We start from the raw sequence: 21,552 nt of genomic DNA, 5'->3' as shown, positions 1-21,552 counted from the left end.
GAAACGGTCTTGAATGAAAATCATAGAGAGGATTTCTAGTCTGAATAAACTTAGAACATATAAGCCCCCACATCTAATTATTTCCCCAAAATTAAAAAATGTAAAACCTAGGGAAAATGTTCTTCCTATAATCACTATTTCTTAGCTTCCCTTTCTGCCTTTCATCCCAAGCATCTGAAGTAAGGTTATAGTATCCTGTAAAACAGAGCTGTCAAACTCAATTTCATTGAGGGCCGCATCAGAGTTTCATTTGACCTTGGGGGGGCTGGAGGAGGGCCTGGCCATGGTGGGTGTGACTAGCTCAACATCACTCGTGCTGGGGTGTCTGTGGTGGCCTGAGTACTCTTCCAGCAAAAATGGGTTCCCAAGCTTCATTTTTGGCTGTGACGGCCTCCTGCAACCCTCTGCCAGTAAAACCAGAGCTCAAGAGGGCCACATATGCCCCCAACAAAGCTCCATTTTCACTGACAGAGGCACCACGGACCAGTCCTTTATTGTTTCTAGGGTGGCCCTGCGGGCCAGATCTAAGCACCCCATGGGCCAAATACGGCCGGCCCACAGGCCTTGAGTTTGACATCCCTGTTGTAATGTATCCTTCGGGATTGGGCGGCATATAAATATATTTAATAAATAAATTTAATAAATAAATTTTAAAACATAAGAGTTCAAAGTTATGCTTTGTTTTTATTTATATTTTTCATTCCCCACCCCCTCAAATTTAATGATGATATCAAATTTAACTTTTGCATTCCCTACCCCTTCAAATTTAACTATAACAATACAACTATATCAAGAAAACTGTTTTAATCATTATTTAATTTGTCATTTATTTAATTTGTAGTGGTGGAAGATTTGGTCAGCTGAAGATATTTTATAGCACTTCAGACATTGATTTCATAACTCTTGTACAAGAGGAAGGGCTGCATGTATTATGCTATTATGAAGAACCTATACAAGGAATTCCAGATGAGAGTCATGTGACCAGAGTGGATCTTTCACCAGCCAATGATTCTCTCTACACTTGTGCTATTCTTTGTTTGAAAGAACAGGCCTGCTCAGCTTTTTATTTCTCTGGTACTTCTGAAATTCCATCATGTTTCTGGGTAGGATCTTGGAGTAGCTCAATAACCAACAAGTCCGGATTCTGGATGTACAAGAAAAATCTTACTACTTTAAGTGCTATTTTCAGTACACAAGCAATTGCTAATAATGACTATGAGCCTGTTATCAGCCAGTGGGTGATCATGGAAGAAGGAGAAGAATTTGCAAACCTCACAGTCTCCATATTACCTGATGGTTTTCCAGAACTGGATGAGAAGTTTGCCATTTCTTTGTTACAAATTGTGCTGATGAATGTCACTGCCAGCATTGAAAATCAACCAGTCGTAGGGCAACCAAACACCGCTATGGTTCTCATACTAATGAATGGGGATGCTTTTGGTGTGTTTGTAATTTATAGCACTAGTCCCCATACAACTGAGAATGGTCTTTATGTGGAAGTACAAGAACAGCCTCAGAATACAGTGCAGTTGATGATACATAGAACAGAAGGTAGTCTGGGGCAGGTGATGGTGGAATGGAGCATTAGTGGTGGCACGGCTACCCCAAATTTGGATTTTATAGGTGATGGAGAAGTCCTGATTTTTGCAGAAGGTAAGAAATTTGAGAGAATCCTTTAATGAAAACTCAATATGTTACTGTCCTGTACAATCATTGCCATATATCAAGCTTTATAATTACTTACAGGAAGATTGTAAGGAAAATACACATGATATCTCTCTGAAGGTTATCATTCATAAATTACAGTTTGAATTCTGGCATTTTAAATGCATTAAATATAGATTATTTCATGCCACTTGAAATGTGGTGTCTTAAAATGATTTCATACTACTTTTTCCAAAATTTATAGGGGAATTAAGGAACAGTTTTAAATAGTATTACATGCTAGACCTGCTTTGTTTATAGGCTTGTATTTAGAAAGCTGCTTTGTTTATGTAAGTGAAATAAGTGTTCTAAACATTGGAAAGGTTGCTACATAATCATAAAGTGCTCTAATTTTTCTTATCAGGTGAGACAAAAAAGCCCATCACTTTGACTATTCTAGATGACACTGAGCCCGAAGATGATGAAAGCATTCACATCACTTTGACCCACACTGAAGGTGGTAGCCGTATTTTACCCACTTCAGATACTGTCACAGTGGTGATTTTAGCCAATGACAACGTAGCAGGAATTCTTAGTTTTCAAACATCCTCAAGATCTGTAATTGCTCATGAAGGTGGGTTTATCTCCATTTTCACTTCCCTTTCTTTGTGAGCTATTAATATTAATCTGAGTTTAGGCTTTCTCTCAGTTTGATCAATTTATTATTCAGAAAAACAGAAATAAGAATTTGATCAATTTATTTGCTTTCATTTGATCAATTTATCCCTTTAAATTTTTTTCTATCCCTAGAAATTAATATTGTGGAATAATATACAAATGTACAGTGTGTGAGTAATTGCACAGTTTTATACTTCCACCAATTCTCCAAATTCTGACATACTTCAAAACACATGAATGAGAAAAAGGCTGGAGTTTGTTAACCTTGATGAAATATACCGCACTTGTATAATATATACAATAAATGTTTACCTTAATACTTGAGGAATATATTGTGATGAACATACTTTGCATTTGCTGATAATAGTTTTTCTTTTATTTAAGTCAGCAATTTTACAGTAGGTATTACAGTTAAATAAATGTTAGGTAGGTAGATAAGGAGATAAACAGATGAGACTTGTAGTTTCTTTCTGATTTACATATATTACAGTCATTTAACAGCAAATCAAGATAATGGAAATGATTTATCAGAAGGGCATATATTTATCTTTGAAACAAACTAATGGAAGGTTCTAATTGTTTAGAACATTCTATTGCCTTAGATGCAAATAATATATCGGCTTTCCTTCATTTCTTATGATATTATGTATTCTTTAATTTCTAGGAGAGCTGTTACAATTTCATGTGCTAAGGACTGCACCAGGAGCTGGCAATGTAACTGTTGACTGGGAAATTGTTGGCCATAATCTGGAACAAAACTTTGAAAACATTTCTGGCACACTCTATTTTTTAGAGGTAGCTATCATTCATTTGCTTCAGATACCATAATAAAAAGAAAGTGTGAATAGTTGCACTTGATTTTAGAACAGATGGACAGAAAACTTTATTGCCTTATTTGCAATGTAAAATTATACATATCTGTTCAGCCATATTTAGACTAATGAAGAGGGACTTATTTCTAAGCGTGTACCACTGTCCCTTAGTGGGTTTTACAAGCCCACTAAGCTTTTGCTAGAATAAAATATAATACAACTTACAACCACAACTGAGCCCAAAATTTATATTGCTAAGTGAGACATTTGTAAAGTAAGTTTTTCCCCATTTTATGACCTTTCTGGCCACAGTTGTTAAGCCACTCATTGCAATTGTTAAGTTAGTAACATGGTTGTTAAATGAATCTGGCTTCTCCAGTGACTTTGCTTGTCAGAACATCGGCTCTGCAACCATCCTAAATGTAAACCAGCTGCTAAGCATATGAACGTTGATCATGTGACTACAGGGATGCTGCAATGGTTGTAAGTGTGAAAAATGCCCATAGGTCACTTTCTTCACTGCCGTTGTAACTTTGAACAAACGTAAGTTGAGGACTACCTGTACTATTATAGTTGTTACATAATTGTCCTTTTTTTTTGCTTTAACAAATAGGGGTCATTAAATGCAACAATTTATTTATACCTGCTGGATGATAAGATCCCTGAAGAAAAGAAAGAATATCACATAATTCTGCATAATATTAAAACTCAAGGTATCTGTCTTGTAGATATATAGCAAATCAAGATTGGGTCATACATGATGACTAGATTATTTAATACTTTGTAATCTGAAGATGAATATATTAGTGGGTAAAATCCATCAGTCTGAAATGCCATGAAAAGTCTGTCTGAGTCTGTTCACAGATGCAAAGAACCATTTAATGCTTCATCTAACAAGGATATTGGATCAAACTAAAGTCCTATCTAAGGGTGGCGGGGGGAGTTGTTGCTGCTCTCCAAGCTTATTTTCTTGCATATATTTCATTACCCAAACTAAATAACATCATTCAGCCCCCCTTACTAGCACTGATGATGTTACCAGTGGTGGGATTCAAAAATTTTTGCTGCCGATTTTTTGGATGTGGCATGGTGGGCATGCCATGGCTTGGTGGGTGTGGTAGGGGAAGGATACTGTAGAATCTCCATTCCCTCCCAAATCCAGGGGAAGGTTATGGCAAAATCCCAATTTCCTCCTGATCAACTGGTACTTAGGAGGCAGAGAATAGATGGGGTCAAGGCCAGTCAGAGGTGGTATTTACCAGTTCCCCGAACTACTCAAAATTTCTGCTACTGGTTCTCCAGAACTGGTCAGAACCTGCTGAATACCACCTTTGGATGTTACCTAGTTTGGGTAATGAAACATCTGCAAGAAAACAAGCAAGCTCAGAGAGCAAAATGAACCCTTCATTTCAACCCTGAGCTACAAATATTCTCCTTTATTAGTCCTCTAAATCAGAAATTATGGTAGTCTACCAGATTTTGAGATCAATTGTTTTATATACTATGGGGGAAATTATGTTTGGAGACAATTTTCTTTTGATTCCAAAAATAAGATACGATGTCTGATAATCATGATGAACATAATCTTCTTTATTACTTTTTATGATATTTTATCATAATATGATATAACCAACTAGCTTTCTCTAGCCCAATATGTGATTATTTTATGTGGGAAGAAGGAGGAAAGTTGCCATGTATGCTGTCACAATCATTGTACATAGAAAACAGAAAAATGGAATGGAAAGATTAATAGATCATGGTTTTATGAAAAACATACTGGAATATCTTTTGCCATATACCACCAAACATTTTTCTATTAAATTAAACAGCACTTTCCTATGAGGAACCATGCTTTTTAATATCATTTTTAAATTTATTTTTAGGTATCACTTCAACTGGCAGTGCTATTTTGGACCATCAAGGATATGAAGCAGCTTTGACAGTAGAGGCTAGTGATGAACCATATGGCATTCTGAATTTTGCATCTTCCTCCAGAACTGTATTAATCCAAGAGGAAAATAAGACAATTCAACTTTTCATCAACAGAGAATTTGGATCTTTAGGTTTGTATATAGAAAATATAGGCTCTAAAACATATTTTTCTATATACAGCTTCATTATTATTACTTTCTTACCCGTGATGTTTCACAGTATTATATGATAAAAGCAGAAGAAAATGCATCAACTTCCAAATAAATAAATCTGAAACTCTGAAAAAGGAATATATTTTCAATCTAAGAGCTAAATTGATTCTGAGCAGGTATATTAGGTACCATGTATCAATAGTGGCTAGAATGTAGATATTAGCACCCAACAAGCTTTCTTTTATTCACATACATAAATAAATATACTGAAGTACACTATTCTCTAAGTACTTAATTGCAATGTTGTAAATGGCTTTTCCTTTCACGTGATAAAAGAAATGATGGAAAAAGCTGGGAGAGTCTTGTTTGAGAATTGATGAAATTTTAATTTAAATAGTGGGTTTTCTAAACTTTTACTAAAATGATACAGATAGGAGGGATTTTTATGAAAAGAATATCATAATGAGATAATATAGCAAAAAGACAGTGCTTTCTGCTTTTTGCAGTTCTAAACAGCAGAATTCTGAACATTCAATGGCCTTCCTTAACATATAAGAAAGAAGGTAGAGAGTCCTAGATATCAAATACCTAAATATTTGCACATTTTCAAAAACTAATATATTATACTGTGATATTTATATCTTTATGTGATCATTATGTCTTAATCACTAGACTTCACTTTGCTATTAAAAGAAAGCAGATGCAAAATATAGTAGTCATTTTTTAAATGTTACACTTCACCTTAGCTGTAATTTTCTAAGAGACCTCTGATATTATAAATAATAACTGCAAACAGGAGAAACAGCAAGCTTAGAAAAATGCAGACATTTGAAAAAAATACACAAAGTTGTTACACAAAATTAATATTTAAAATTTAATTTATTTTTTTTAAAGATTTTTAATTTAAAAAGCTTCCCAGTAGGCATGAAATACCATGTTCCATGGGCATGGGTACTGAGCATAATATTATTGTCAAAATCCAAGTATAATGGACAAATAAAAGAAGCATCTTGATATAAGTCAAAGATGTAGCTATAATGCTGGACAGAAGCGCATTACACTGCCTCTTTAGTTGCATGTCTTACATGTCTGATATTCAAATATAGATATGTGATGATATACAAATCATTACTTGATGTTTTTGTTCGTTATAAAATATAGGTGTATTTATATCTGAAATCTATATGTTTACCAGGTGTTGTCAATGTAACCTACACAACAATTTCAGAATTTCTTGGTTTAAAGAATCGGACAGAAGGGACATATGCTGAACCAGGAGTTGATTATATACCTATATCAGGATCAGTTGTTTTGAAAGAAGGTGTAACAACAGCCACCATAAATATTACTATTCTAGAGGTAAATTGTAATTCCACTCAGTAAAGGAAAAAGAGAGAGAGAGATTAATTTAGATGAATGCAGGATTTAGGCCATAATTTCTAATGTTCATGGGAAAATTCTTTGCTCTATTGGTTGATGGAAAAATCCAAGAGGAACAGTTAATCACAAACAGGGAAGTTAGATTTATACAAGTGGAATAAATCTGTTTCATTACAGTGGTTTCACTACCATGTGCCACATTTTATAATCTTTAAAATGAATAATGCATTGTTCCATATTTTTTCTGTTTCATTTCCTGATTATAGTACTTGTAGTAAATCTTGCGGTTGGAAACAAGCCTGGCTCGTATTATATTATTTTAAAATTTGTAATATTTCATTTGACATGCATAACATGAAAATTCTTCAGGTCTAGTAATTCCATTAGGAATGAGGATGGTAGTTAGACATAATAGATATTTTAAGTGCAAAATAAACTACTTCTGCTAATTTAGAAGTAATTTTCAAGTGGACAATAACATGAACCTGTGTTGTCTTTTTGTTTTACAGGATGATATTCCAGAAATGCAAGAATATTTTTTTATTAATCTAACATCTGTGAAAATAGTCACACATCCTTTGACATCTTTTCCTCCCAGACTTGGTAGAAATCTCACAACTTTCTTTCATGATTTCTTTATATTTCTCTATCAAATTTGTACAGTTTAAAAATACTTTGCACCAATGTTAATATATATAAAAATATTTGTTACTCTCTTTATGCAAACTTTCAAAATATACTTTTCTAAAAAAAAAATAAAGCTAACAGTAGACTTGTCAATGTCATTTTAGAAGTAAATTTAATCAATCACAGATAATAAGAAACCATTTTTATTAGTTACAATAGTGAATATTGTTTATTGTAGAGGAAGAGTGTCCTGATGCATGATCCCACATTACTGTTCTACAGTAGGACATCTATTAAATCAACCAGTGGTTATTTTATTTTAAAAATGGCATGTGCATCATGTACAGCATTAGCAAATCTCTCATTCATGTTCTCTGCAAACATCAGTGTGCTATAAGAGCCTTAGAAACATAATGGAAGAAAACTCCAATATTTGCTTCAGGCGCCAAAATCTCAATTTATAATTCTTCATCAACTTTAGGCTGGTATATTAAATTTGATTTTGTTCAGTATTTCCAAGATACATCATGTTTCCTGTTACTGGTGCTCTATATTCTAATATTTTCAATTTGAACATCATTTTGCATTTCTACAGAACCGACTTGGTTAATTTACTACAAGATAAATAGAAAAAATGTGCCAATAGGTTTAAGATGTGTTCATCATTGATAGCAAAGAGAACATTTAGGAATAGTTGAATCTCTATCTTCTTTAGTAATTTTAATTACTTAATTGTATTCATTAATATTCTACTTTTTTCCAGAAGCATTTGAGAAGAATTATAGTTAGCTAACGTTATGCATACATTGATATTATACATAATAATTTACCTTGTACATCTAAGTGTTAATTTATAGATCCACATTACTGTGCAAAATAATTTTCTTGCTATTTTTAGACATGGATGGTTTAACAGCACAGATAATTATTGATGCTAATGATGGAGCAAGAGGAGTAATAAGTTGGCAAACTACAAGGTAAGCTTAATTTTCAATTCATGTTTCATTTTCTTAAATTGTTACTTTGTTCAGCTGAAACCTTTTGACATGAATCATGATGGCACCAAAGACAGTAGGAAATGTAGTCAGCCAGTCCTGGAAGCCAAATATGGGCTCTTATGTAGTCCAGGATAACCAAGGTATCCTTATTAGGAATGTAGCTAATTTACATTTAAGTGCTATAGGCAGTTTCAAGAATCTCAAAGTGTAGATAAGATGGTGGCATGAATTGGAGTGTTTTATATATATTAAATATTGAAAACACATCTGTACAAAAGAGAGAGGAATGCTACTTGAACCAAAATGGAACCAGGCTGCTGGTCCCTTCCAGTAAAAAAGTGGCAGAGTAGCTTTAAACAGATCTGTGGGAGAAGATCACTAAATACTGGGCAGCATCTAGCTGAGAAAGGTGTAGAAAATACTATAGAATACCCATCAACACATTAGGTAAAGGGTGATTATGACTTTCAGGAGATAAGTAAGGAAAAAAATATTATGAAAATGCTGACACAAATGATAACATTTGAAAAAGGATGTATGTTATGAGCATTTCTGATGAATCAGATTATAAATTAGAGTAGCAGGGCTTAATAAATTCTGACCTTACAACTCAAGAAACAGGCTGTCAGATAATGTGTTTTAAAATGAAGGTCATAAAGGGCAGAACCTGCCGGACAATAGCCATGCAATTTGGAGAGCCAAGTAATCACCCACTTCTAGCAGAAGAATAATAGCAGACTGAGTCAGGTACCGTATTTTTTGGAGTATAAGATGCACCCTTTTCCCCTCAAAAAAGAGGCTGAAAATCTGGGTGCGTCTTATACACTGAATACAGCATTTTTTGCTTCTCGAAGCCCCACCCCTTCACCAAAATGGCCATGCAGAGCCTGTAGAAGGCTTTCAGAGAGCTCCTGGGGGCTGGGGAGGGCGGAAATGAGTGAAAAACAGTCCATTTTTGCTTAATTTTGCCCACCCTAGCCCCCAGGAGTATGCTATAAGTTTCCTAAAGGCTATGCATGCAATTTTTTTTTAAAAAAAAGCAGGCCTGTTTCGCAAAAAATGGGCTGTTTTGGGAAGGTTTGCAGAGTGCAAAAACCTTTTTTTTTTAAAAAAAATTGTGTCTTCAAAACCTGGGTGCACCTTATACAGCGGTGCGACTTATACTCCGAAAATTTGGTATTTTAGAGTCTGAGTAGAAAAAGAAAAGCCCTCACACATGCACAAAGATAAACAAATACCCATAGGTATAATATACCAAGTTTCTGGCATAATCAAGCTTCAAGTTTCCAAGGATTATGGGTATATCCTTTGAAAAATATGCTTTTATTCAGTTGGGTCCATCCACCAGTCCTGATGTCTGAAATTTTCTGTCTTGCATCATTTTCCAGGCCCCTTAAATGTGCTGTAAAAGTCTGCATTTTTTTCAGTAAAATTTATGTCAGCTGAGTGGGAATGTAAGGAGAGAAAGAAATATTCTTTTTTGCATTAAAGAATTTCCCAAATTCTTTAGTCCATTCATGGGATAGTGGCTGTACTATCTTTCTTGAAGGATTTAGCAGCAGTACAGTAACTCATTCCTTTATCACTCACATTTGGAGGACTACAAGTCGTTCTATATAGAGTTTCCATTAAAGATACAACTTGTGCATAATTCAGCCTCCCCCCCTCCTCCCCACACACACTGAATGGTAGAAGATGCTACAGCAGGATAATGCCAATCTGGTGTGAGTTTCATTAAGTAGCTGTAGACTTTTGGGCCCAATTCAAAGTGTTCCTTGTCACTTCTGAAGCCTTTTGTAATTTGGATATTTCTTACTTCCAGGGTAATATGGCCCAAGTAGAATCCATCTGCTTGACAAATGTAGACTGGGAAGGGATACTATAGATGACTGTACCAGAGATATTAAAAGGGTGGGTGTCTAGATACAAGCTTTCTTGGCCATTACCCCCTCAGCCTCAACAGCTGTTCCTCTGAGTTAAAATTACACCATCCATACTATAATTTACTATCATCTTGAAAAGCAATGAAGTACATTTTTCCATGTTGCCTTTGCACATAGTGGATGATATGACTGTGATAATTAATGAATCAGGGATGATATCTTGCTTTTGATACATTAATGTTTTGCTTTTATTTTGGATGCCCATTTGTTTTAAGCCTCCTAGAACTATTTGATAAGTTAGCCAATAAGTATTTAAGTAACTTAAATAATTTATTTAAATAAATAGGTAACTTTTCTTTTTTCCTTCAGGTTTGAAATAAGTGAACTGAATGTAAACTTAACATTAGTTATATTCCGGGACCGAGGATTGTATGGTAATGTGTCCTTATTCTTGTATGCTCAGAATCTGGAAGCATATCAGGGACTGGACTTTAATCTTTCTTCAAGGGTAAGAACAAACTATCACAGAAAACCATTTTTCCATAGCATCAAATGTTTTGTTTCAATGAAAAGTGTAAGCAATTGTACCCTGAATATTAGGGCTATTTTAATTAAAACAAAATCAGTATGACACTTTGTTTATGCACAAACATTTACATTGGTCTTTAAACTTCCAAAGAACAGTTAGATGTTAGGATGCGTAACTGAGTTATGTTTATTGTATGTATTTTATCATTGTGAGGACCCAGATTGCTGGGGACAATATGCTGACTCAGTATACTGCTTAGAGAGGGCTATAAAGCACTGTGAAGTGGCATATGTGTCTAAGTGCTATTGCTGTTATAAGATGACTTGTACTTTTTTGAATGTTTCTGTAGATGCTATGTAAAAGTCAGAAAGAATTTACATTTTTCTGTACATTTGTATGCATTGCTTTTCAACATACAGTATTTAAAGGCATTTACACTATGTTTCATTAATAGACTCTTTATTTTGCTGATGGAGAAAGATATAAATATATTGATGTTCAAATTTTTGATGATGAGATCCCTGAAAGAGATGAGAGATTCCAACTAATTTTAACAAATCCATCCCTTGGATTAGAATTGGGAGAAAACACAACAGGTAATATTAATTAATTTGAAATTAGTATTTTGTTTTGTGTTTGCCATGGATCAGGAGGCTCTATTCTCAGTTATTCATACCCTGGTCACCTCCAGAATAGATTACTATACAATGGCATATTCTACATGGGGCTGTCTGTGAAGAACATTCAGCAGCTACAGGTGCAAAGTGTGCTCCTCAATCAGAACAGGTAATACTTCTATTCTGTGAGCCTCACTATCCAGGTTCTATTCAAGGTACTGGTGATGACCTATAAAGCCTCTATGGCAAGATGCCATTAAGGCTGGCATGAGGTACATGTTATGGGTCCTATCCACAAAAACACATAATCTGACAGGCCCAAGAAGAGAGCCTTTTCTGCCACAGCACCAAGGGTGGTTTCATGGGGTATGCCCCGGCACGTGCGTACCCATTGGTCAACTTTAGCGTGTCTTCCAGTACCTGTTCTTCTGGAGGCCGCATACCGGAATGCTCCTTCCCATTGCCTGCCCCCTTGCTCGCTCCCCCCCCCAGTCGCCGCTCACTTGCCCCACCTGTCTGCACCAGGCTTGCCCCGCCAACAGCCACCTCGTTACCAATTGGGGGTGGGAAATCCATGCATAGGGAGGAAAAGGCATGCATTCCCCACTCCTCCATTGGAAATGAGGTAGCTGTCAGAGAGAAGAGGGCAGCGCACAACACATGGGCTTGTGCAATAGCCGAAGAAGGAACAGGAGATCAGGATTTGGCTGTTGCACAAGCCCACGGGCACATGCTGTCCTCTTCTCTCTGACAGCCACCTGGTTAAAAAGCCATCCCCCACGGCATTTTTCCCGGGGGGGGGGGCTCCGCAGAACATCCCAAGACTGATGCCACCACTTCTGCCCTCTTTGGGTACAGGTCTTCTTCAGAACAATGAGGCCTCTGTGCTCCCCCTCATATTCCTCATCTTCCAGCCGTGGCCCTACGCAATGGAAAACATAGGCACGTGCACACCCACACAATTACAGCCTAAAGCAGGATCAAAGTCCCTCTCCCAACTGGCCCTTCCTCCCTCAGAGGGCTTCAGAAGGAAGCCTCTGCAGAAGCCCAGGCGAGTGAGAAAAAGTTCCTGCCATTATGAAGTCTCTGAGGCTGTAATTGTATGGGGTGTGTGCGTGTGCCTATGTTTTCCCCGCCGTGTCTCTGCACAGCTGGCAATGACTCCAGAGCCCATTCTTGATGCGGCTCCATGCCATGGAAAACATAGGTGCACGCACACACCCCATATAATTACAGCGTCATAGACTTCATAACAGCGGAAACTTGTTCTGACTCACCCGGGCTTCTGCAGAAGCTTCCTTCTGAAGCCCTCCGAAGCCCTTTGAGAGAGGAAGGGCCAGTTGGGAGAGGGGCTTTGGTCCTGCTCCGGGCTGTAATTGTGCCTGTGTGCATGCGCCTATGTTTCCCACGGCGTGGGGCCACTGCCGGAAGACGAACATGAGGGGGACCACAGAGGCCTCATCCTTCTGAAGAGGACCTGTCCCCAAAGAGGGCATATGTGGTGCCATTGGTCTTGGAATGTTCTATGGAGCCCCCCAGGGAAAAACGCCACTGCCAGGTACTTTTAACCATATATTTTGGTCCTATGACTGCAGAAAGCTGCAAAAAACCATAAATGCAGACCAGTTATTGAGCGTTTCAAATATGATTGGAACACTCAACAAAGTGACCGCAGTATTTGTGTGTGTGTGTGTGTGTGTGTGAGAGAGAGAGAGAGAGAGAGAGAGACAGACAGACAGACAGACAGACAGACAGACAGACAGAGGCATAGAGAGAGAGAGAAGAAAGGGATGGAGGGAATCAGAGAGAGACGGACAGATACACAGAGACAGAGAGATGGGGGAGGGAGAGAGGGAGGGAGAGACAGACACAGAGAGACACACAGAGAGACACACACACAGAGTGAGTGAGGAACTGAGTGAGTGAGAGAGACACACACACATACACAGAGTGACAGAGAGAGAGAGAGGAAGGGAGGGGAGAGAGACAGAGACACACACAGAGAGACAGAGAGAGGGAGAGAGACAGAGACAGACAGACAGAGAGAGACACACAGAGAGAGTGAATGAGAGACAGACACACACACACACACACACAAAGTGACAGAGATGGGGGAGGGAAGAGAGAGACAGATACAGAGAGAGACAGACAGACAGATACAGAGAGAGAATGACAGAGAGAGACAGAGAGGGAGGGAGAGAGAAAGAGCCACACAGAGACAGACAGACATACACAGAGCGACAGAAAGATTAAGAAAGGAAGAAAGAAAAACAGAAAAAGAAATTAAGAAAAAGAAAGTGGGAGAGAGACATGAAAGAAAGAAAAAAAGAAAGAAAGAAAGAAAGAGAACTTACGACCACAATTGAGCCCAAAATTTTGGTTGCTAAACAAGAGCGTCATTAAGTGAGTTTCACCACATTTCCCAAGTTGGCCACACCCACTCGGTCACATGACCGCTGAGCCACTCCCACAAAACAGGCCACACCTACAGAATAGGTTTTTTTAAAAAATGAAACCCACCACTGCACAGCACCTTCCCTTGAGAACATCATTCCACACCCTCCCCCCAAGGTTAGGCAGGTCGTGATCTTACTGACCTTTTGGGAGGCTCTCAAGATATGTTTCTGTCATTATGCTTGGAGACCAGCGGTGGTATGGAACATGATAGCCAGCTGTATTATTAGTGACTGAATTGGCTACCCTCTCTTGTTAAAATTTTTAATTTTATTTGGTTTTTAATAATTTTATTTTGGTTGTTTATTTTTATTTATTGTTTTCTGTTTTTAATTCTGTGAACTATCTCACATAGTTACATAAATTGAATGAATGAGACAGTGAATGAATAAAGCTAACATAAAGCTAACATTATTAATAACAGTGGATACTTGTGATTATTCTTCATAATTATTAGCAATTTACACAATTACCTAAATTACTGATAGTTAGCAATGATTGGCCGACAGTATGTCATATTGTTTTGTAATTGCCTATATTGTACATTTTTTTAAAAAAAAAATCATTTTGTAATGTAGGTTCCACCCTGGCTAGGTGCTGAAAGAAAAGAAAAAGCAATAATTTATCCTCCCCTTTTACACACACACAAACACACACACGTGTGTGTGTGTGTGTGTTTAGCATGTAGAAAGTCCATAAACAGTTGTGCAATTTTTGGTGGGTTCTATTATTAAAAGGTTTCAGTTCTTTTTAGTATTGATAGAATAATACAACAACAATATGAAACCTTTTGAAACTTTTAAAACATTCTTTTCACTTTGTAATTCATAATGGAGAAAATTAGATAGATTTCATATTATTTAAGCAAAACTATTGGGATCAGTCGAGTAAAATCAGTAGAGTAAAATAAAAAATAAAAAATATTTATTTATTTATTAAACTTATATTTATTATGAAAGTTTTTTCTTGTTTGATGTAAATACATTTGAAATACTGAATTTTAGTTAAGTTCTTCAGGATTATGTTTTTCAAACTTTGCAAAACAAAGTTGGAGCACAAATTTTCCTTGCATGTATTAGAGACGTCTGTCTTGATTTATTATGATTAACTATTTATAAGCTACATAAACTTTGTTATCTTTCACAAATTTGTATTCAGAAAAATCTCAAATATATGCTGTACCTGAATTTAGATACCAATATTGACAACAGTGTTCTTTATTAAATTATGTAGAAATATTACCCAATGAATCTATGTTGTATATTAAGGTAATTATTTCATTTATTATCTGTTCAAAGCAACAATTACTATTCTGGCCAGTGATGACGGTCATGGAGTTTTGTCCTTCAACAATAGTGAACATTTTTTCCTAAGGGAACAGACAGCACTCCATTTAATGGAAAGTGTTGCGATATTGAATATTATCAGAGAACCACCTCAAGGAATATTTGGAACAGTGACTGTCCAATACGTAGTGCGAGAGATAAATTATTCTGAAGCATCAGTAGATTTGACTCCATCACAGGGCTATATTGTTCTAGAAGAAGGAATAAGAGTCAAGGTAATATACAACAAGGAGTTTCTACAAAATGTAAAAAAAAAATAACATTGTTTTATTTTAGAAAAAAAATACATAAATTGGCTTATATTAGTAAATGTATATAATATGTATATTGTACTATTTACCTTAAGAACTAATTTACAATTGCAGAGCATGATTGTACTGATTTGGATTGTAGGCAGATTTAGATATTCAAAATGTTTGGCTCTTTCAAAAACATTCTTTAGCTGACATTGCCGTACATATTTATTTGGAAATATTTATTTCAATAGCAATTATTTTTGAAAATACCTACATTTTATTGGGCATCTTATTTGGCAAGTTCTGATGAGTTACTACAAATACATGGAAAAGATGGTGTTTATGTTCTTCTCTTTCAAAATAATAGTAATATTTGTAATTGCTTTTGAGATGTGAAATTATTATAAAGTTTCATTGTTGATTATAGTTGATCCAATTGATACTTGATTATAAATATTATATTTTGAAGAATAAAAATTATCTTTTAGGTTATAAGAATGACAGTTTCTCCCATTCTAACATGTTCTTGATTTCATTCCGTGTCTTAATGTAATTATACTAGTATCCAAGATTTTAATACTAATGTGTTTCCTTCATTCAGAATCTGCATATTAGTGCCATCCTGGATACTGAACCAGAAATGGACGAACATTTCATTGTTACACTGTTCAATCCAACTGGTGGAGCCAGATTAGGTGCAAGAACAGAAACATTGATCACAGTGTTGCAAAATCAAGCCCCTTTGGGACTTTTCAGTATCTTTCCAGTTACAGAGAGGTAAATATTGTGTCAGGTCAGAAATTAATTTGTTAGTTATATATAAAAGTTAACTTACTTTAGTCTTTCATAATTTTTTTGATATTTATAATATAACACAGAAAATGGTAAATGTTGGAGTTATAGATATCAGAAGAATGTCAGGATAAATAGGATAAATATGAACCATAAATGTTGATAGTAATTTTTTCATTGCTTATTATTCATAAATTTTCAAGAGACAGTATATAAATATTTTAAATACATTAAATAATAGTTATACATTTAGATACTTCTATATATTGACCATCTTTTCTTTAACAGTAGGCATTTGGAGATTTCATTAATATTTCCCAGTTTCAGTTTTTATTCCTGGCATCTAATCTGTTTTTTTATTATTGATGGAATATAATTCCATGTCAGTTCTACAAAAATCTGTGTATTTCTCTGTTTCGCTTTCCCTGGATGCCATGGCAAACAATGTGCAGCCCAAACTAGGAATGTGCAAAACCATTCTGGAAATTGCCTTGTGCTGCAAACGAAACAAACCTACTGCTCAAGAGTGTTGAAATGCCATCTCTTCGAAATGGCTTAACTGGTTTTGAGGCTCCTGCTTGGACTGACTACGTGTGAATGCACAGCGTAACACAGCTTTTAGGGTGACTGGTGATCAACACACAGACAGTCCTGGAAGAACTATCTGTGCACATGCATGGCCAGAGAAAAAGTTGTGAGGCCCTTGAACTGGCCTGATTCCATTAGTGCTCCACTCAGTTGACAAAACACTCCCCAGATATTTTTGCACAATCAGTTCTATATTCACCCAAGCCAGTGACATTTATTTCCAAGGGAATATGTACGGTGGTATCTTTTGAGTAAACTCTGAAAATTCTAAGGAACCACAGGTTACATTTCTAAATATCTTGCTATGATTTATAGAATATTTACATTATAATTAGCATTTATTTTCGGAACTACTATGAAAAAGTCTGTTATTTTAACATCAGGATATGTAAGATTTTACATGTGATGAAAAACAGTTTTTTTTTTTACAAAGAGTATGCCAATAGAACACCTTCCTTGTATTTTTATTTTATCATTTATTTAGGTGCATATTTTTATTTTGTCATTTATTTAGTTGTATATTTTTATTTTTATCATTTATTAGTTATATAGCACTTAGAGAAATGAATCTGAAAAAGGATCACTATTTATATATTCTGTTAAATCTTCCATAATTCTTAGGACAAATTCTATTATAGCTGAGGAAGCAAACACTACAGTCTACTTGAAAATATCTCGGAGCAATGGACTCAATACATCAGTGAGTGTGGAATGGGAAACGCGACCTGATTCTGCATTTGGGATAAGTAAGTCAATTCATGGGTTTTGATAGGTTATACAGGATAGGTTTTTATAACTCATGTACTGTAATTTGGTCAATTCAATCACAGAGACATAAAGCCCTTTCCATAGACAATGACTGTATCCGTCCAAAATTGGTTTTGTGCCTTTTTGTGCTTTATATATGTCTTGGGATTCTGAGTTGTCCTCATAGCATCCCAAGACTTATATAAGTCTTGGACTACTGGATTAGCTTTCCCTGTAGAAAAAAATCCAAAAAGTTGTGCTTTTTTTTTCTTCTGTAGAAGAAAAAAGATCAAGCAGTTTCCCATTGGAGGTATCCATCTGGTTCCCTTAATTTCCTTTTACCTGATCCATTTCTTTCCATATTGCGGCTTTATAAGGTTTTTTTTCCTTATCTTTCTTTTTTTCTTAGTAGTTACAATATAATCAGAGAAGAACAAGGATAGGTGCCAGTTGTTTGCTGTTTTTCTATTCTCCCTGTGGGCAACTGGAATAAATTTTTCCATGGGAGGATACAGAAGTGAGAGGCTGGTGGTTTTGTAGGATTGTCCTGAATTGTTTCCAAGATTCTGGAATGGTTTGATAAGCAGCTGCCTAGACTTGAACCTATTTGCCTCTTTTCTTCTAGGTAATGCAATTTTAGCAGCTCATGGTCATTTGGTCAGCTATCATTATGGACTTTCTTTGTTTTATGCCAATATGCACTGTTAATAGCATTAATTTTCTTTTAATTGCAGAGGGTGGGTTAAGTGTACTGGCCATTTTACAAAGTTTTGAGGAAGAATCAATATCTAGCTGGTGTTTTTTTATGGAAGGAGACTTTTTATATGGTTTATTGTTGAGAACAAATCCAGCTGTAAAGTCTTCAATATATCAATGGCGGGGAGTTTTTGTTCCTGTTGAGGTAAATACTGTAAAAAATTAAACTGATATTTAAGAATATTGGATCATAGCACCGTTTCAAGCTATGTGATACACAGATAGACCTTGTTTAAAAACCACAATTAGAACCAGAAATTCAGTTGTTAAGTGAAATGGTTGCTAATTGAAACCATGGCCATGCTTATATTCTTGCTTTACAGACTTGTAAAGGTTATAAATGTGAAGATTGATTGTAAAATTATTTTTTTCATCACCATCGTAACTTTGAATAGTTGCTAACTGAGGCAATCATTAAAGGAGGGCTATCTATAAATCTTATTTCAATAGAGAGGAATGTTAAATATTTTGTCTTAAAATAATTCATGGATTTTATTATTTGGATAGTAAAAAAAAAAGCTATCGTTTTACTTTTTGCTTAGGAATTCAGTATTGAGAACCCTCATCATTGTACTGCATTTCAAATCAATGGCTCCTCCTACTTAGTAATTACTCATGGTAGAATAAAAGAAAATAGACCTTCTAACAACACGGTGTTCTTGTTTACCTCTGGATTTCAGCTGCTAGAGGTATTGTTTCATTATCCAAACTTCCTTTCAACTTTTTTATGCCTCACATACTTGAACTGAAAATTATTCTTCCTGATAATATCAAAGATAGCAATATCAAAAAATATATATAAATACTTGTTTGTAAACCACAGTTAAGTATACATTGAGCCTGTCTTTGAAATAAAGCTAAATACCATTTACGCACAATTAATTGAATGCTAAAAAGTATAAGATGAATTTACTCCTATGGGAAAAAATAATCTTGTTCTGTAAAAACTTCCAAAAAGTGCAAATATTTTTTCAGTAAGAGTGGCAATAGTATAACAAAGTTATTTCAATCTTAGAACCAATGAGTAGGTTTAATGAAAAGCCACAAGGCAGCATACCTAAAATGTTCTCACTAATTTTTATAGGAAAACTGTAGGAAAAAGCCTGAGCTTCACTCTGCAAAACCCAACCTTAGGTTTTGGTTTTGTAAAACATACTCTAGATAGAATGCTATTTTTAAAAATAATAAATAAAAAGACTAAAGTGTTAAGTATGTTTGTGAATTTGACAGCAAGATGAGGAATGAATGTGACACTGGAAATAATAAGAGGGGGATTAGATATTTGAGTGATTGGGAATTTATTTATTTATAGTTCATCTTTCTTAACCACCCATCTCCCTCAGCGATGGAATTCATTTTCAGACAAGCAGCTCTATATAAAATATGGAGTGCATTTTAATCATGATGGTATCAGTTTACTAGTGTGTAATATCAAAAGTGTGACAGAACAGCTTTTAAAGTATTTCCAAGGGAAAAGTCAAGGGATTCAAGGAACTTAATTTTTTGAAGTCAGGTGACGAGAATGAATATTTTTATAACTTCAGAGGGAGGATATATATTTGTGGGAAATGAATATAGTTAGTCAAGAAAAACACACATTCTCAAAAATAAAGCTCCAAGTCAAAGAAAACCTAAAAACAACTGTGTATTGTTGCTGAGTGTATAATACTATAGAATAGAATAGAATAGAATAGAATAGAATACAATACAATACAATACAATACAATACAATAGCAGAGTTGGAAGGGACCTTGAACGTCTTCTAGTCCAACCCCTGCCTAGACAGGAAACCCTATACAGTTTCAGACAAATGGCTATCCAATGTCTTCTTAAAGACTTCCAGTATTGGGGCATTCACAACTTCTGGAGGGAGTTGTTCCACTGATTAATTGTTCTAACTGTCAGGAAATTTCTCCTCAGTTCTAAGTTGCTTCTCTCCTTGATTAGTTTCCACCCATTGCTTCTTGTTCTACCCTCAGGTGCCTTGAAGAATAGTTTGACTCCCTCTTCTTTGTGACAACCCCTGAGATATTGGAACACTGCTATCATGTCTCCCCTAGTCCTTCTTTTCATTAAACTAGACATACTCAGTTCCTGCAGCCGTTCTTCATATGTTTTAGTCTCCAGTCCCCTAATCATCTTTGTTGCTCTTCTCTGCACTCTTTTTAGAGTCTCCACATCTTTTCTACATCATGACGACCAAAACTGAATGCAGTATTCCAAGTGTGGCCTTACCAAGAGCATAGAGTTAGCAAGTCAGGAAATAAGAAGCCGGGCCAGCATGGGAAGCTGGAAGGGCAGGAAAACAAAAGGCAGTAAAAATTAATTTAGAACTTAAATCTTCAGATATACGATTTTTAAACGTAGATTTTTAAACCATCCTTATAAGCACCTGAGATACTTTCATTATCATTGAGTTAGCTTGATATCCACCATAAAGCACTTAACTATCCAAGTTTCATTCTTAAATGTTGTGTAAGTGTATGGATTATTTCACTTATCTTGGAGATTAATTGCCATACCTATGTATAATGGAGCTGCTGACACATAAGGAAATACTAGAAACCTCAGAGAAGAATTTGGAAGTTACAGTGCTAGATTTTAAGATGTTCATTTTATTTATATTGTTTTGCCTTAAGTTGCATTGCTATATTAAAACAAGTGAGATACATTTTGAAGGTTGTAATTAGATACATGTGACTGTATTTCTTTTTCTTTCTTTCAGGTACAGTCTATATTGGTGCCAGCCACCAGTGATATAAAATATTTCAGTTTGAATCAAAGCCATTATTTGATTATTGCAAGTTGTAGACCAGAATCTAAGTCTACCCAGGTTAGGAGACACTTCATTTTATTTCCTGTATTTGCCTTGTTTGTATATTTACCTAATAGCATATTATCTAGTAACATATTCAGAACCTACACAGCCTTATGAATTCCTTAAGGGGATGCATGCAAATCAGGCAGCAAATTCAAGTGTATATATTTGAATCATATGATCACTGGAAATATTTGAAATTTAGACTTTTTTCTACTTTTATGTTTCTATTGCACATTAATAAATGCAACTTGAGTACCATCTACACAAATGTGTACCTATTTTTGCATCCTTCTTCAGGACATGTTTTTGTATTCATATCTGCAAATTACTGTTCTGTGTTCAAAATGATGATTACAGATTAATCAGCTGAAGTGATAAACAATTAATGGTTAAAACTTTTCTCAGTTGGAGTTCTGCTTTAAATATGCTCCTAATCTTCAATTATTCTTATTACTCTGGCTGATCATGCATCTCATTTCTGTATGAATCTTGTACTTTGTGCCTACATTATTGAGCACCATATCTATATTATAGCATATAAAACTTTAATTCAAACTCCA

At 35.4% G+C, this 21,552-nt stretch overlaps 1 protein-coding gene across 1 annotated transcript in view; it reads left to right on the top strand.

Moving 5' to 3' along the window:
* The window catches only part of ADGRV1 (adhesion G protein-coupled receptor V1), a 246,303-nt gene that overhangs the window by 52,432 nt on the left and 172,319 nt on the right, over positions 1-21,552 (top strand). Inside the window, exons 32-47 of the mRNA XM_032213599.1 lie at positions 842-1,653; positions 2,069-2,278; positions 2,987-3,117; positions 3,748-3,847; positions 5,018-5,197; positions 6,414-6,577; positions 7,108-7,201; positions 8,124-8,202; positions 10,476-10,614; positions 11,090-11,231; positions 15,005-15,267; positions 15,890-16,065; positions 17,290-17,414; positions 18,150-18,316; positions 18,714-18,860; positions 20,897-21,004. Coding sequence (XP_032069490.1) covers positions 842-1,653; positions 2,069-2,278; positions 2,987-3,117; positions 3,748-3,847; positions 5,018-5,197; positions 6,414-6,577; positions 7,108-7,201; positions 8,124-8,202; positions 10,476-10,614; positions 11,090-11,231; positions 15,005-15,267; positions 15,890-16,065; positions 17,290-17,414; positions 18,150-18,316; positions 18,714-18,860; positions 20,897-21,004 — 3,037 coding nt within the window. The remainder of the gene's footprint in view (positions 1-841; positions 1,654-2,068; positions 2,279-2,986; positions 3,118-3,747; positions 3,848-5,017; positions 5,198-6,413; positions 6,578-7,107; positions 7,202-8,123; positions 8,203-10,475; positions 10,615-11,089; positions 11,232-15,004; positions 15,268-15,889; positions 16,066-17,289; positions 17,415-18,149; positions 18,317-18,713; positions 18,861-20,896; positions 21,005-21,552) is intronic.

This window comes from Thamnophis elegans, chromosome 3 (genome assembly GCF_009769535.1).
Source record: "Thamnophis elegans isolate rThaEle1 chromosome 3, rThaEle1.pri, whole genome shotgun sequence".
NCBI classification, from domain to species: Eukaryota; Metazoa; Chordata; class Lepidosauria; order Squamata; family Colubridae; genus Thamnophis; species Thamnophis elegans.
Note: the sequence above shows the minus strand (reverse complement) of the source record. Positions and strands in the feature narration are given on the sequence as shown.